This window comes from Athene noctua, chromosome 1 (assembly GCF_965140245.1).
Source record: "Athene noctua chromosome 1, bAthNoc1.hap1.1, whole genome shotgun sequence".
Classification (NCBI taxonomy): Eukaryota; Metazoa; Chordata; class Aves; order Strigiformes; family Strigidae; genus Athene; species Athene noctua.
Genome location: NC_134037.1, coordinates 177487183 through 177503331, shown reverse-complemented (window position 1 = coordinate 177503331; position 16149 = coordinate 177487183). Strand labels below are relative to the sequence as shown.

The 16149-nt window shown below is 38.3% G+C and overlaps 1 protein-coding gene across 1 annotated transcript in view; it reads left to right on the top strand.

Moving 5' to 3' along the window:
* Positions 1-12562, top strand: part of PHEX (phosphate regulating endopeptidase X-linked) — a 107439-nt gene extending 94877 nt beyond the window's left edge. The window contains exons 17-22 of the mRNA XM_074929758.1: positions 406-473; positions 2285-2415; positions 5425-5490; positions 5607-5711; positions 7467-7543; positions 11149-12562. Coding sequence (XP_074785859.1) covers positions 406-473; positions 2285-2415; positions 5425-5490; positions 5607-5711; positions 7467-7543; positions 11149-11251 — 550 coding nt within the window. The 3' untranslated portion in view covers positions 11252-12562. The remainder of the gene's footprint in view (positions 1-405; positions 474-2284; positions 2416-5424; positions 5491-5606; positions 5712-7466; positions 7544-11148) is intronic.
* The last annotated feature ends 3587 nt before the right edge of the window (positions 12563-16149 follow it).

Sequence of the window (16149 nt, the reverse complement as noted above, 5' to 3'; positions counted from 1 at the left end):
ATTGGAGCTGGCAAACTCATTGCAGCTTTTGATCTATTCTTTTTTCATGATGACATTAAGGGAATAATTTCACCTATCATTTTGTCCCGTTCTCAGTTAGACTATATACAATGCAGTCAGATGAAGGAGCCATTTTATAGCTCATGATACTAATAAGGGATTTGGTTAAAAGAGTGGACAGTGACAATGCATTTTAAATTTTTAAATTAAAGGTCGCTTTTAAACAAGTATGAGTTTAACATTCAGGCTTTCAACAGCTTTAAGTCAAAATTGTGCAGGGATGATTTTTTAAAACCATTCCCTACCATTTTAAATAGATAAAGATTTTTCCTGAGGTCTTCTGTCCTTTAATGTTCATGGGTGTGGACACTTTCTGAAGAAACTGCTTCTTTGTGTTACATACAGGTCATTAAGTTATGGTGCCATAGGAGTCATTGTTGGCCACGAGTTTACTCATGGATTTGATAGCAATGGTGAGTGTCTATATGTTGATTAATTAGAAAGATGACTTGTGTATACTTTAGTTTTTTTATTGTTTTGGTTTTTAACAATGCTGGAATCTGAAAAAAAATATGAGGTATTTAAACATTTATTTACATAAAACCTTGTTTTTCTGAAACAGATTTTGTTTGGTAAGGAATGGCACAAGTTTAACACTTTCTGTTTGTTTGGATTGATAACTAAATTAGCAACAGATTGAGGAATTCCTAACTGGGGGGAGTGGGAAGTGCAAAGGCATAACTTCTGATTGATAAAAATTACTTCCAAGAAAATTTTTAATTTCAGTTTTTACTTTTTCAAAAGGCAATTATGTACAAACATTAAAATACAACACTGGAACAAAAGTGGAACAGGAAATGTACTGCAAACTATTAAAAAAAAAAAAAAAAAAAAAAGAAAGAAAGAAAAAAGAAAGAAGAAATGGTCTGAAAGTGTCAAACCAACTGTCCTGAAAAACTAGGTGGAGTGGGGCATTGCTACCATCTAACTTTGACTGTTTCAGTAAAGTGCTTTTTAAAATCAAGCTCCTGAGAGAGAGAGGTGAAGGGAGAAACATGAACTTCCTCTCCAGGGAGCAATTCTGAGTGCTTGACTGACATCCCACTCTGTTTAGAAAAACCTCTTTCCACTGAAAATACAGTGAGTGTAAGGAAAAGCAGGCATCTAGCTCACTGATAAGTAAAGTCAGGTTGCTTATGTTGTGTTACTTTGAATACCTTTTAAAAAATTAAAGGAAAACCTTGTATCATGTTGGCAGTGCTCTATAACATTTTGTGTCTACACTCTGGAATGGAGAAATGTTTCTTCACAAACTCCCATCTCATTTGTAGGAGGCTATTCTCCATCATGTCTCCAGCCAGTCAGAGAGGAACCTAGGATCTGATTCCCTAAACAGACCGCTACCTCTTTCCTAGGGTCTTACCTTCCAAATATAGAAATAAATACATCTCTAGGGTATTTGTGATCTTCAACAAGACAACACACAGGGAAAAAAAATAAAGAAATAAAAAGATGAAAGAATACATCTTCAGTACTTGGTATCATGTCTTCTGGTTGCTCCCTACCTCTCTTTCCTGCAGTCATAGCGAAGAATCAACTCACAGAAAAAGATGGTGTCTACATGGGCAGCTAAACCTGTTCTCCAAAAAAGTCCTAACATGTCTTGTGTCTCATTGGCTGGACAAATAATGGAGATCAGATACTCTCCTAACAAATTACATAGAGCAGGGACCTGAGGCTGAATCTTCTATGAGCCATTGCTGTAACCATCAGCCTGGAGAATGGGATGTATGTATTCCCCTTGCTTACATGAATAGGGTTCAGATGTTCTGGTTTTGCTCCAAGGTAAGAAATGGAAACTTCAGAAGTTTCCATGAAATGGATTTTTTCTCGTCAAATGTATAATTAATTAATAATAAATTAGTTATCATCAGGTTTGCAGAATCAAAAACATATGGGCTGAGAATGAAAAATACTCACAATTACACTTAAAAGAAAGCTGATATGCTTCTTACACTCTGTAATTATAAAATGTAATATAGAACTCATTAGTCATTACTGTTTTTTTCTGAAAATGGAAATTATGACAATAAATAGAATGCCAGCTCTTCACCACTGACTTGAGTGGGGTCAAGATTTTGCTCACTAATCTTACCCATTTTGTACACACACTTGCATGAATACAGTCACTTCTTATTTCTTTGCAGGTGATAGATTCCAAAACTGGAAATGTGTGAGGTTTTCTCCTACAAAAAACATTTGGTTTCTTTCTTCCTTTTTTAAGGTCGGAAATATGACAAAAATGGAAATTTAGACCCTTGGTGGACAACTGACTCTGAAGAAAGATTTAAAGAGAAAACAAAATGCATGATTAATCAATACAGCAATTACTACTGGAAGAGAGCCGGCTTACATGTATGTAAAACACCAGTGATTGAAAGCAATGATACATTAGGAGTTTTGGTGGGGGGGTTTTTTGTGAATTATCTTTTTATGAATCCCATCATATTGGGATATTAGACTACCAACTTCATTTCTCACAACAAATCACTTTCTTGAAATGAATAATTGTGATAAAAATTGTCTGTCAGATTTGATTAGTCCATTCAAATACCACTACCCACACCCTGGTGACAGGGTTAAGCCATTTGTCCCCATCACATTGTTTGGGAATCAGGGGAAGAAGATGAAGCCACTCAGCAGGGTTGGTCTAATTACTGTGAGGATGTTAAATGTCTTCCGAAGATGAGGTCCATAATGAAAACTGAGCAGTCACTCTTTTTAAAAAGAATATAATAGCATGTTTTATAGATTCCTTTAGAAATTCGACCTGTTGTTTATTACATCTATAAAATGGATGCATAAACCCTACTTTATTTCAGATTCAGCTTTTGCTATTTCTTCCATGTGTACATGCAGACCCAAATTGTATCACAAATGAAGGGAGATGATAGCAGCAGTTCACAGAAAATGTCTGAGAAAGAAAGTATAAGGGAATGGTTTCTGTTTCATTGTCTGTCAGAGCTATGGGCTTCCCTGAAAATGTGCACATTATATGTGTCCAAAATGAAAGATAAATAGGATAAATCCCAGATCTCCAGAAATCAATAGCTAAAAATCCAGTCATGTTGCCTGGGACATGATTTTAATCTTAATTTTCAAGATGAAACGCATAGCCTACTACCCTAATCAATTCTACCACCTCTAGTTACATTTTAGAATCAGAAATACAATTATGCCTTTGTTTTTAGGACTAGAGATGACACATTGAATACTTATCCATAATTTTAACACTTAACTCAGACTGCTTGTATTAGTCTCAGAGATAACAAAACCATCTCGTTGTCCATTCTGAAGTCCAACAACTCAGATTTGAAGCACTTCATATAAGCTAATTAACAAATAAAAATTCTCAGGCTCCTTGCTGAATATCTGTAGGACAAAAACTGTCAATAGAAAAATGCCCCTTAAAGAAGGTCATTAAAACCTTCCCCAAGGATGTGACTGGGCCATTCCCATGCTCCTGCCATTGTCTTGGCCACTCCTTTACCTTCTCTGTCTCTCTTGAGATAGGATAGATCTGAATTTCCCCTCCATTGTAGCTACTGCCTTTGAAGTTCAATGATGGGCTTACTAGATAGATCCTGTTACCCACAACCTTCTCATCCACAGGTCTTTTTCCTCTTTTTTTCTGTGGGAAGGATTTTTTAGATTATAGAAGGAGAATCTTCATATTTTCTGCCATATTTTATAGCTTCTGTATAAAGAGCTGTATATGCAAAGAGCTTTTTTTTTTTTCCCCTGTCATTTGCATCAATATTCTGCAGCTTTTTTAACCCTGTGTGAATATTTTTCATGGATCAAGAAACCTATTTACTCTTCTTCTTTCTCATCTGGTTTACAATAAAAATGTCTCCAGAAAAGAATTGGAATGAAAGAAAAAATGAATATAGAAATACCTTCAGAGTGCAGTCATCACATAAAGTCATCTGATCAAATAAAGGGCTTATCATGGTCCCCGAGCCCTGTCACGAACTGTCTGCACACAGTAGTCTCAGATAGCTGACCCAGAGCTGCTTGAGATCAGCAGAAAGACTTCTTCCACTTATTAAAATGACCTGTGGCCCAAGTGCCACTGCTAGTTTACTCTCATCTTATGCTCTAAATCAGTCTACTTCACAAGTCCGCTGAAAGAAAAATGTATGAGTACGTAGGCCAGAAAAAAAGGCAGCTGGTGTGTGTGCATGTTCCCAGTGTCCCAGCACCTTTTCTTCTAAGAACCTTTTTCCCACCTCTATCTCCAGCCTCCTGAGGGGAGGGAAGCCTGGCAGGAAAGGAGTGCACTTTCCTCTACTGCTCCCATTTCTCCTTTATTACATCGTTGGGTGTAACATTGGTCCCAAGGCATCGAGCAAGATGCCTTGAGTCCAATCTGGGTGCTCATCTGCCATGAGCGGTGGGACTCTACACACGTGCCTGGGTATCCCCTAGGTCCTTTTACCTCTTCTCCCCCATTTTCCCCTCTTTTACTATCCTGAAATTAAGGTGAGTCCCGATGGAAACGCCCCTATACTCGTCTCTGTGGCATGGGAAAGCCTGTTGTTGGCAGGCCGGCATTGACCTTCAGAGTTCTGCTCAGAACTGTGTTCAATTACCTTACTTATTTGAGGCATAGTGGAGAGCAAAACTGCTTAATTACAAATACAGTTTGGTAACACTAAGACCTTAGTAGGCTGGGTGGTCAGAGATAATGCTGCATTTGCAGAAATAAGGATTTCTTCATAACGATATTGCACTTGGTAATACTAGGAGACTGGCTTTTTTACAAAGTTTAGATAGCACTGCTTCTCATAATATATTCTTGTTGCTATTGCTCTTGCTCTTGGAATCAATACTGGGGAAAAGCAATGTGAATCTCCTTTGTAGATATTTTTAGAGCACTAAATATGATATCAATTTCAATTCTGTCACTGACAGTTATTTTTAATTACACTGGTTTATGTTATGACATAAAAGTCATTTTATTATCCCAGTAGTATATTAAGAGTTACACAGAGAAACAAATATAACCTTTTAGATAAAAGTTTAAGAAAGGGGCTACTGGATCTCACATGTAACCAGATAAAAGCAGTCTTCAGGGGAAAATTATGGATGCTCAGATCAAAGATCAAAGACTGGACTCTTGAGTGCATTTTATCTACTAATTTTGTGCTAGAGAGACCTAGGACCAGAGCCAGGATAACTCATCACAGCAGATTGTTTACTGACAGTTTTCACATCAAAACTCAGTTTTTCAACCAGAGATATGATGTTTGAAATTGGCTGAGATCTTTCTCACCTTGTTTTATTTTTTGCTGTGTTTCTTGAAGTTGATCAAGAAGTTCAGAAACGGGTCAAATGAATTATATTCTTTCATTCTGCCAGGTGAAAGGCAAGAGGACTTTGGCAGAAAACATTGCAGATAATGGAGGTTTGCGAGAGGCTTTCAGGGTAAGTGTATGAAAAATATCTGAAACTTAGTATTATTTAAAAAAAAAAAAAGAAAAGAAACAGGTGTGGTTAGTCTCCATGTTGCTGAAAGGCACTTAATATCTCTATTTTATCAGGCATACAGGAGATGGATTACAGAAAAGAGGGGAGGAGAAGAAGAGCCTTTACTGCCAGGCCTTGAGTTCACACACAACCAGCTTTTCTTTCTGAGCTATGCCCATGTGAGTAGTACAAATATGTTTCAAGTCTTCATCTATTAACCTGCACAACATACAGTGCAGAGATGAGACTGCTTTGTTTAAACAACCTACACCAGCCAAACCCAGACTTTTCAGGGAATAAGCAGAGACTTCTTCTCCCAGGACTATTATTTCTTTTCTCTTTTTGTCCTATACATAGTGCCAGAACTGCTTAAATTATTCTTGGTTTTGCACAGTGCTGTCACAGCAGCTTTCTTTCCTCTTGGTGCTTCCCTCCACTGAAAGGGTCTTCTTGCATGTATTGCTTTCCTTAACCTCTTTCCATTTTAGCTTCCCAGATTTCTGGTGCTTGCAGTATGCAGCAGTTTCTGACTGTTTCCACCAAAAACTCCTGTTGCAGATGTACCACCACCAAGGAAACTGAGCAGCAGTGAAGAAAATCTTAGTTTATTTTTTTCCATCTTTGTTTGTTGTACGCTAAATATGCTGCAGCAAAACTTTAATAGGGATGTGAGTTTTTTAGAAAAACATGTAGAACAAGGGAGAGAGTCAGAAACTATTTATCTGTTAAAAGAGTTGGGACAATCTCCCTGTATGAAAAGTAAAAGCTGGTCTATAAAACTTTGCCCACCAGTTGAAGGAATGAATCATCTAAAACTGAAGAAACAGGACCCAATGCAACATATGCAGCCAACCCTGACTGAAAATCATTTCTCTGCCGAAAGTCAGTGTAACAGTGTATGGGTTTATGGCCATTTCATTTTGTCATTATTGACCAATGAAAAGACTCCATTTCAGTTGTTTATGCTGAGTTGAGTTTCACACTGTGTCAGTTTTTCTCCAAGAAATCTTTGAAGCCATAAGGAAGATCTAAGAGTCTTAGAGGACCACTGCAGGAATCGTAAGTCCAGTTGACCCTCTGAGGGGAGGCACATACACAGTGAGAGCAGTGTATGCCAGGTACCCCTGAGCTCAACCTATTTCCACAGAACTCAAGACACTTAACAGACTCATTCAAACTGCCAGGGCTGTCTTCAGCCAGACAAAATTGCACTGAAGTCCGCATATCCTATGGGCAGTCTAGCTTAAAGGATTTTGTTGATGGGAAACATTCAACACAGGGGTTTAGGTAAGGTAGGGGCTGCTTAAATAAGATTTTTCATGCAATGGATACAGCATAAGAGGGATTATTCAGTTGTACAAATATTCCCTCTACCCTGTTTTTAGGTCAATTACAATTGGGTCAAGTATCATATCAGGAATAGTGAATTGGGGACCACTGATGGAAACTTGAAAAATGTGTAATTTCAAAAGAGACTGACATTCCAACATGGAAAAAATATGTTGGGTAATATAGCTGCAATTCTAGAGATGATAAGTATCATTATGTGTACCTTTTATACACATTACATAGCTTTTGAGACCAAGAAGTATGCTTGGTAATTATTAAGGTGTGAGATGCTGCAGCACAAGCTGAAAAGCAAGCTACCATTATAGAGAGCTTCAGAAGAAGAACTAGTAAAGTGGCTATGACTAGATGATGGGAATGAGTGGGTGGAGAATAACTGTGGGTGGAGACTGAATCCATTAAGGGATTTGAAAAACAAAGAATATACCAACAGAAACCTGCAAGTTAGCAAAGGTGAAATAAAATAGGAGTTTGTGGTGTCTCCATTTTGTGAATTCTGCATCTTAAGAACAGTGACATTATATTCTGATTTACTTACAGAGTCATCCCAGATAACATGCCTATTTCTGCTTTTTATCTTTTATTAGGTAAGATGCAACTCCTTTAGACCAGAATCTGCAAGAGAACAAATATATATTGGAGCTCACAGCCCTCCTCAGTTCAGGTAGTGCAAATAATGTATTTACTGAATATACTTACAGAATCAGTCACTGCAGCACACAAGTGCAGAAATTTAGCATGTTAAGAGGGGTCTAAGAGCAATCACAGAATTGGCCTGTGCTCTTGGCTTAGATTGAAATTGAACTGTTTTTATTAGCTTATCTTTCACTATTACAAATGCTCTTCTGTATAAATGAGGGGCTTGCATCTACCTTCAAAAGCAGTTGAACCAGAACATACTCTGACCCCTGTGATGTCCTGTAATCATGGCCTGAGTATCTAAAATGTCTCCTCTATCACTTTTTTTTTTCCTATACAATTCTAGTTCAGAAAACAGAGAATATTAGGAGGATCCTTGATTTAATCTGCCTGAGTTCATGAAAATCTTTAAAGTGAATACCTTGAATTATATTGATAATGCAAAGCAAAACATGCCCTGTAAGTTCAGTTCAAGATTAAACTCTTCAGTTGGCCTTTGAGAGACCTTTTGCTTGAAGGAGCTGTGGTAGTCCACCCATAAGAGAGTGTCTGTGCCTTTGCCCAAAAGACCTCCCACAGGATCCCATAACCACAGACACCCACAAATGCCAAGAAGGAGAGGCTGGGAAAGGGAGAAGCATTAAAGACTACATAAGATTTAGGAAGCTAGAACTTATTTCTCTGTTTCTTCACAGAGTTTGTGTGACCAAGAGCAAGTTATTTCTGTCAGTTGCATTTACTTAACTAAGTATTGTGTTTGCCCTCAGTCAAGTGCTACATCACCTCTGTATTTGGGGGAAGGATATTAACTCCACAAGGTGATTCATAATGGAGGTGTCTCTAATACACTGGATTAGTTGACTTCTGGACATCCCTACTGCTTTCTGTTGATTAAAGAGGGAGCTGAGATCCCGCCTTCTCCATGGCTAAATTTAAGCGATATGAGCCCCCTTTGCCTTAGTTCTCTCTTGGTAAAGTAAAAATAGCAACACTATCTACACAGGGGAGCTGTGAGATTGCTTCACAGGTACTCCAACATACTCCCTAGACACAGTCACACCAAAGCTGAAGATACAAACATGGCATGCATAACATGCCTTGGGATACTTATAACCAGAATGGGCTATGAGATAATGAAACTCGAAACATGATGACACATATGTAGTATAAGCTAGTATTGCAGATGTGTGTGCTTGGTATTGGTAGGCTTCTATACTCTGCATTGAAACCTGCACTACTGTACCTTTACAATAGCTGTTACACCATCTAGCTAGGGTAAAACTAGTGCAGTATGAAAATCTGCATGCCTTTTAACAATTGAAAATACATCATGACAATGGGGACAGGAGTATCAGGCTGATCTTCAGTCTGCAAAGTAGTATTTCTTTATAATTCCTACCCTTGTTAAAATTTTTGTAAAATAGCCATCTCTTGCCTTTTGAAGTCCTCAGATTTAATTGCCTCTATGTATATTTATATATTCTGAATCATTACATAGCTACATTTCCATTAGATGGTACATATATAGAGAAGCCTGGGGATAGAGCATTCATGAGGAAAATTCATGAAGGAATTGAGCTAAGAAAGAAAATTCCAGAGAAGATTAGATTAATCTGTGGTTTATAAAATACAGACAAAACATTTTTTAAGGTTTTTTTTTGTTTTCTTTTTCTGTGAGACACTCAGAACAGGCTTCTGTTTCAGACCTGAAGAGAAACTGTGGTGTTGTTTCTTCTTGCAAATATCAACTGGGCTAACAAATTATATAATCTATTTCTCCCAGCTTTGCTTCACTTATGTCCCAAGACCATTATAACAACTAATTTCAACATTGACAGCTCTTGCTATCCAAAAGCCCAAACAGCCATTTTAAAATGATAAAAAGTACCTATAAAAGATGATAGAAATGAACAACACATATCCTGAGCACAGGTGTGTGCATCTGAGCTAGTCACCCCAGGTTCTCTTCATAGTCAGAAAAGAACAGGCATTTTGAAAGTATAGATATAGATCATCCCTCTGTAAGTAATAAATTTAGATTACTTAGACCAAGCAAGTACATCTTTCTATTGATTTCCAAGGGAGCCCAGGGTGACCTGTTCAGCGGAAGATGTCTCCATTGTAGTTCAGTGGGATGAAATCCAGGCAGCCCACTCTGATTCCACAGTTAATGTGTGTCAGTGTCAAACTGTGGATAGACAAGTCACATGCCCAGACATATAAAACTCTTTTGCTGGGTAGATGCTGGATTTATTTAATTGGCAGATTTTCAGTATTAATATGTGTCTTCACTATTTTTGAACACTGGTTTCACACTGAAATCCCTGGCAGGCAGAACTCCCACCAAGTCCAGCAGCAGTTCTGCACAACCAGCTCTTGTTATTCCAGTCCCTGAATATGTATTTACAATGCTTTTACAGTAAAGTTCTATACTTTATTTGAAACCTAATCTCATTTTGTAATTCTCCCTACAAAACTGACCTTTAGACATTTTTATGCCAGTCAGTGCAAATTTTCTTACTCACAGAAAGTCTAATCAATGTAATAAGAATGTTTTCTACCATGCTGAGCTATGCTGAGAAGTTGATTGTCTGCAATGGAGAAAAATGCCTTTCCACTGCATAACAAAAGAAAGAGAGTGAAAGAAGCATACAATTAATATCTCAGTAGATATTTTTCTGCTTTTAACTCAGGGTGCTGTTTACTTTAATACCATTGCAAATTTCAGGTTAGTAAATTCCAAGATGTTTAAAACCTTAGGAAAAATTAGCAAACAATGCAATCCCAATCTAGCAATGGTAAAATAATAATTTATGACAGCATGAAATAGTACAGACAGGAAAGCAGGAACCAAGGATGACTGCATACAAAACCTATGCCTGAAGGTGCCAGTCTGGGATGCAGACATGTTGTCTAACTTGTGTGAGGCAGGGATGTGCTGCTCTTTCATTATCACACCATCTGTGGTGGAAGCAAGAGAGCTTGGGAGCTGGTCAGGGCAGAAGCCTCAGAAAATATATTTCCAACATACCAGAGGAGTTGCAATGCTCACAGATGCAAGGCTGAGCTGGCCGATAAGAGAGGTCCTGCCTGCACCCCCAGCTTCAGGCTGCAAAGTCCCAGAGAGCCAACATGTCTCTGTGTGTGTACAAGAGTGGGCAAAGGGCTTTGTTACAAGGATCTGGATGGCATGAGCCAAATCAAACCACTTTCAGCACAACGACAATGTGTGTTTACCTACCTACTGGACTGCAGTATTTTGTCAGGTGCTGGAAGGATTCCTCCATGTAAAGCTACTGCTGATATCCCACCTCTGCTGTCAAGGGTCAGATTAGAAAATTGTTCTAAATGGCATAGTATCCACAAAATGCATTTGTTTTTTGTTGAGTTTCTAGGAAAGTAAGATGCTTCTCAAAGCACTGAATGAAACAAGAGTGTCTTTGCATTAATTTTAACTAGGAGTGATTCTCCTGAACATTTTGGTTCTATTTGTGGAAAAATGACATGGAAAGCCTGAAAATTCAACCTGAAGTGAACACACTGAAACACTTGCAGGCCTGTAGTGTTTAACAGAAGACAAACTGCATGTCATAGAATCACAAAATCGGTTGATCACTTTTCTCTTTGCAGAGTTATCGGTGCCATGAGCAACTTTGAAGAGTTTCGTAAAGCTTTCAATTGCCCAACAAATACAACGATGAACCGAGGGGCAGAATCCTGCAGGCTGTGGTAGATGTCTCTTCCAGGTCTTCTGTCAAGAGGGGTCTGCAATGTGAACCGCTGCACCTGAGCAAAAGAGTTTCAGAATAACTTTCTGCAATCTGAAGAGGTGTTACTTCAGATGCATCTCCTTGTCCATGCTGATGACCTGCATGGATTTAATTACTCTCTATTCAGAGCTTAGAAACATTCAGAATAGAAGAGGATAGGTTTTCTTTAATAATAACAAAAAAGGAACTCCTTTTATCCATAAAACTACTGCTCATCTACAGTTGTTAATGGATAACTGCCATTATCAATTCTAATTTCTGATTTACAGTTGAGCAAGAGGTAAATGCTAAAATCCAGTTTTAATCTATTGCTCTTCAGGGGTGCTATGGAGAATGCTTCTACACAAAATTTATTCTTTCTGGATGAAGAAATTCACAAGACCTGCTATAAAGCCAGCTCTGATTCACTGTGTGACACAGCATTTTCATAACTTAAATTGTCACTGCCCAGCATACCATAAATGGTGTGACATGACGTAAAGACACTAGATTTCATATAAATTTGGTTTAATATGTCATATTAGTGACTCAGGTTTTGGAACAGTTCCAGACTAAGAAAGCACTTCATGTTTTCCATCTGCTAGGGCTAAACAGAAAGGATACTTGTCAGATCATGGCCTCTTCTAATTTTAGAACAGCTTGTGATAAAAATCAATGTATGGTGAAAATCAGAGGCTTTCAGAGGGAATTCCCAGCACCATGATACTCAGGAATATTACAGCACTTATTCCTGTTTACAGTGTAGGCACTTTTTTCCCCAAGGGGTGATTTTTTTACCTTGTGCTGAAGGTAACTTCACCTACATTTAATTTTAAATCTGAAATATTATACCAGTTTTAATTTAGGGATTTCTTAGTGTCTGGGTCTTACAGAGGAGTGTGAGTAGTGTGCATGTTTGTTCTCATGTTCTGGACAGGGCAGGGTGACTTGTGATTTTAAGGAAATAAGAATATGTGACTGAAAAACAGGATACCAGTACTATTTGACTTCTCTGGATAAAAAGAACAATTCAGGAGTAGAGAACATTTAAATACAATATACATGCAGGCCAGTTGAGTTTTTAATCTGATTTCTAACAATATTCATAAACCCCATATTTGATTGCAGCAGAAAAACTTTAACACATAACTGTACTAAGGGGGAAAAAACAAAGCAGCCCCTTCTTCCCCAGCAGAAAAAAACATACTTAATTGGTATTTATTTATGCCTTGTGCATTAATTCATTTTTACATGGTGGAATTGTCTCAAATGGAGAGAGAGTTTCTTTAGACTGATTTAATTACTGCAAATCTATATATGTCTCTGTGTATATACTTTTATATATATATATATATATATATACAAAAATGTATAAATTCTTCTATTTGCTTAGATTTCATTTTATCAGTATAAAAATATTAGTAAGATAAACTTTTTTACACGGATTGGTCAAATATTGTTCAACAGTCAAGGTGGAGAAAGGTTCAACTGAAGCCAAGTTTTTGCAAATGGGGTTAGTTTCCTATGTTTCTTTATAAAGAAAGGGAACATCATGGAAACATAAATTATGGAAGGAGACTGGCCCTCAAGCTACATTCCAGAGAGAAGAAATCAGACACTTCTGAACTCAAGACACTGTTGCCACTTCTTAGAAGTAAAATACGTTTTGAGGCCAGGACTTCCTTTTTTCATTTTTTTCCCCGAAAAATTCAGCTTTCTTAAGAGGAAAAACACTTGTTCTTCTTTCAAGCCAGCTCTATTCCTGAGTTTATGAATTACAGTTTGTCATCTGAATTGCCACTATTAAATTATTTTCCTGGAGATATTTTTCACATAAACTGTGATGGCAATATTTTCATAAAAACTTTCATCAAACAAGCAGATATGGGTCTTGAGCAAAGTGATACTGTTTGCCTATGAATGGGAAAGTTCCTTAGCAAATCGAGTACTGTACTGAATTAATTCCTGTGCTCACATGAGCACTGACATGACTTGATGTTGACTGCTTTGGATCCGCAGCACAAAGTTCAGAGGTGACATCCTGGCCCCATTAAAGGTAGTACCAATACGGTCGTTGTCCTCAAACAAGTCAGGACATCAGCTCGCTTATCTAAACTCTTTAAATTAGTGGGATATGCAAAGCTGGTTTCACAACAGTCAGCTTTAAGTTTTTTAATTTTGTCTCTCAGATCAGAGATGCATTTGCAAGAGCTCCTTTCTCATGGCTGTTTTCCAGTAGGATGGATTCTGTCATTTTGTGGTTTATGGGGTTGTTTCTCTGTACTGGATAGTGATTTCTTCTAAAATGCCTGATGTTTGCTGCCTTAAATGTCACTCTTGCTGCTTCTTGCTAAGCTCAGGTCTTTCATGTTTAATATCAAGGATTTTTGAACTGTGAGATGCATATCCCAAACAGCACAGGAACCACTGAAAAACTGTTTCATCCTTTCTAGGGCATCTCCTGCAGCAAGCAGTGGGTCAGGTCCTGGGCTGGGGGGATATCGGGGAGCTGGAGGGTTTGGGGGCAATGTACTAAGAGGGAGGAAGAGAGGGCATGACCAAATTTTGTATCCTGATTTTAGGAGTTGAGAGGGGGCGTACACAGTGCCAGGAAAGCCAGAAGTCCTTGCTGCTGACTGGCACATTCTCTGGTAGTAGCCCAGTTTGGGGAATCTTTGCTATTGACTCAGGTTTTCAGTGCCTTGGGCTTAGGTCTTGCATATTCCCATGGGAGGATCCTGGCCAGCCTCACCTGCCTGCTTTTTACCTCAATTCAAACAGCTGATGATGCAATTTACAGTTTACTTGAAATCAGCTATTTAGGTACCAGTTGGAAAGCAAAGCAGAAGGTGATTAAACACATTCCTAAACTCGGTCACCAAAGATATCCAAAACATAATGACAGTTTGTGAGGGCTCTTCCCCCTTGCCTCTGTTTTATCAGACTCCCTGGACCTGCTGTGTTTTCACATGATGCTAGCAATGTCTTGCTGTGTTGCTATCAAGCTCACTTATTATGTCTACACAAACAGATCCTTCATCATATATATTCTCCTAGGGCTTTTAAATTGTGATTTTTCTTGTCAATCATATTGTGAAATGCTTCTACCTGTTGGCTCCACAATCTTCTTGTCTTCCAGTGATCAGGAAGGAAAGGATCACCTATGAATGAAACATTTTTACCTTTGTAAATTTGAAGAGATATTTTTCTACTGTGTAGACATAAAGAAAAACCCTTTACTTCTGTCCCGTATCCCTTTCTTTAGGTCCTGAAAATATGTAAACCTCCTATCCTATCCTATCCTATCCTATCCTATCCTATCCTATCCTATCCCATCCCTTGTTTTTCTGGCCCAACCCTGAAAATGCTAAAACACCACCTTATACACTGAGTATTTCTGCTGATCACTTTGTGAAAAAGTTAGCTTTGCACACAAGTAGCTCTCTGAAAAGGTGGCTGTGTCATTCACCTGTGTAATCTGCTTAGGTACATAAATGATGTTCAAGCTGGGTCTGGATGCTGAAGGACCAAAAAACCCAGCTGCATTATAAAACTCTGCCTCGTGCCTTGTGCAAGGAGACTTCAGCATTCTTTAGGTAGGAACACTATCATGACACTAAATGTTTGAATTATTTATATAATAATCTGGTGGTTTTACATGTAACTTTTCATTGAATATTATTCAACAAATTACAGGCTTAGTAGTATATCTCACAGCAATGTTATATATATATATATATATATATATATATATACATATATATCTCTCTATCTCCAAAGAAATATTAAAAGCCTGGCAATTCAAGATGCAGAACTATAGTGATTTAAAAGGGTTTTTGTGTTAATGTCTTTTTAATCTTTTTTTTCATTTTGCTAATCAGTCTATTGTCCTTTCTAATTTTTCTTCTTGCATAATACATTTGTGTTAGGCAATAAGAGCCAAAGTGATGAAGAATTTTCCTATGCTCGCATAGTGATGCAAAAGCTGCTTGGCCTGTCACTGTCTAACTCTACAAATGTAATATATAGTCTTTGTAAAATGTAATAAAGAGCATAATGGCATGGCCCCAGGTTCTCAAGGCTACCATTCCTTCTTGACAGGCTAAGAAGGACCTCCTCTCTCAGAAGAGTTGTCTAGCCATCTTCAGACAGAGTTTATTAAGCTGCACATGCCACCACTATTCTGCTGGAGGCAATTAACCATAGGATGTGCTACTGTGGTTGAGAGCTGGATTCTGCAGAAATTGCAGAAAGGCAGGTGGCAGAGCTGTCCCAATCAGAAGCCATGGTCTTACACATTACCAGCTTTGTTCTTCTGGGCTTAGTGCCCTGTTTCTTGGGCTCTGACCAGTTCCCTGACACTGCTTGAGTGCCTATAAGCAGAGGTGCTGGCTCACCTCAAGGCAACATGAAGCTCATGAGCAGTAAGGAGCCATTGTACCTGGTGGGGATGATGGCTGAAGATGGCCTTGCCGCAATTTTTGAATGATGCTCTGTGATGACACAGCCTCTCAAAGCCTGTAGCTTTGTGCAGGCAACTCTCCACATTGGGTAGGCAGGGAGATTTTGTCTTTGAAAGCCTATATCAGCTGTCACCTACTTTACAATGCAGCCTTACCAACATTTATACATGCAAAAGCAAAGGCTTGAGTGGAGGAAGATGAATGAACAAAGCACAGGTAGGGATGGGAGCATGAAACCAGCCTCAGCATGAGGGAAATGTTTTGCTTAAATCTCATGGGGTTTGCTGAGCCTGCCTGCATCTTGGAAAGATGCTTTAACAATGGCTATAGATTGCCCTGAGGAATTCAGGGTTTATCTGCTACAACAAGAGCCTGCTTCACTAATCAGACAATTTAATCCCATTTAAAATACGATATAT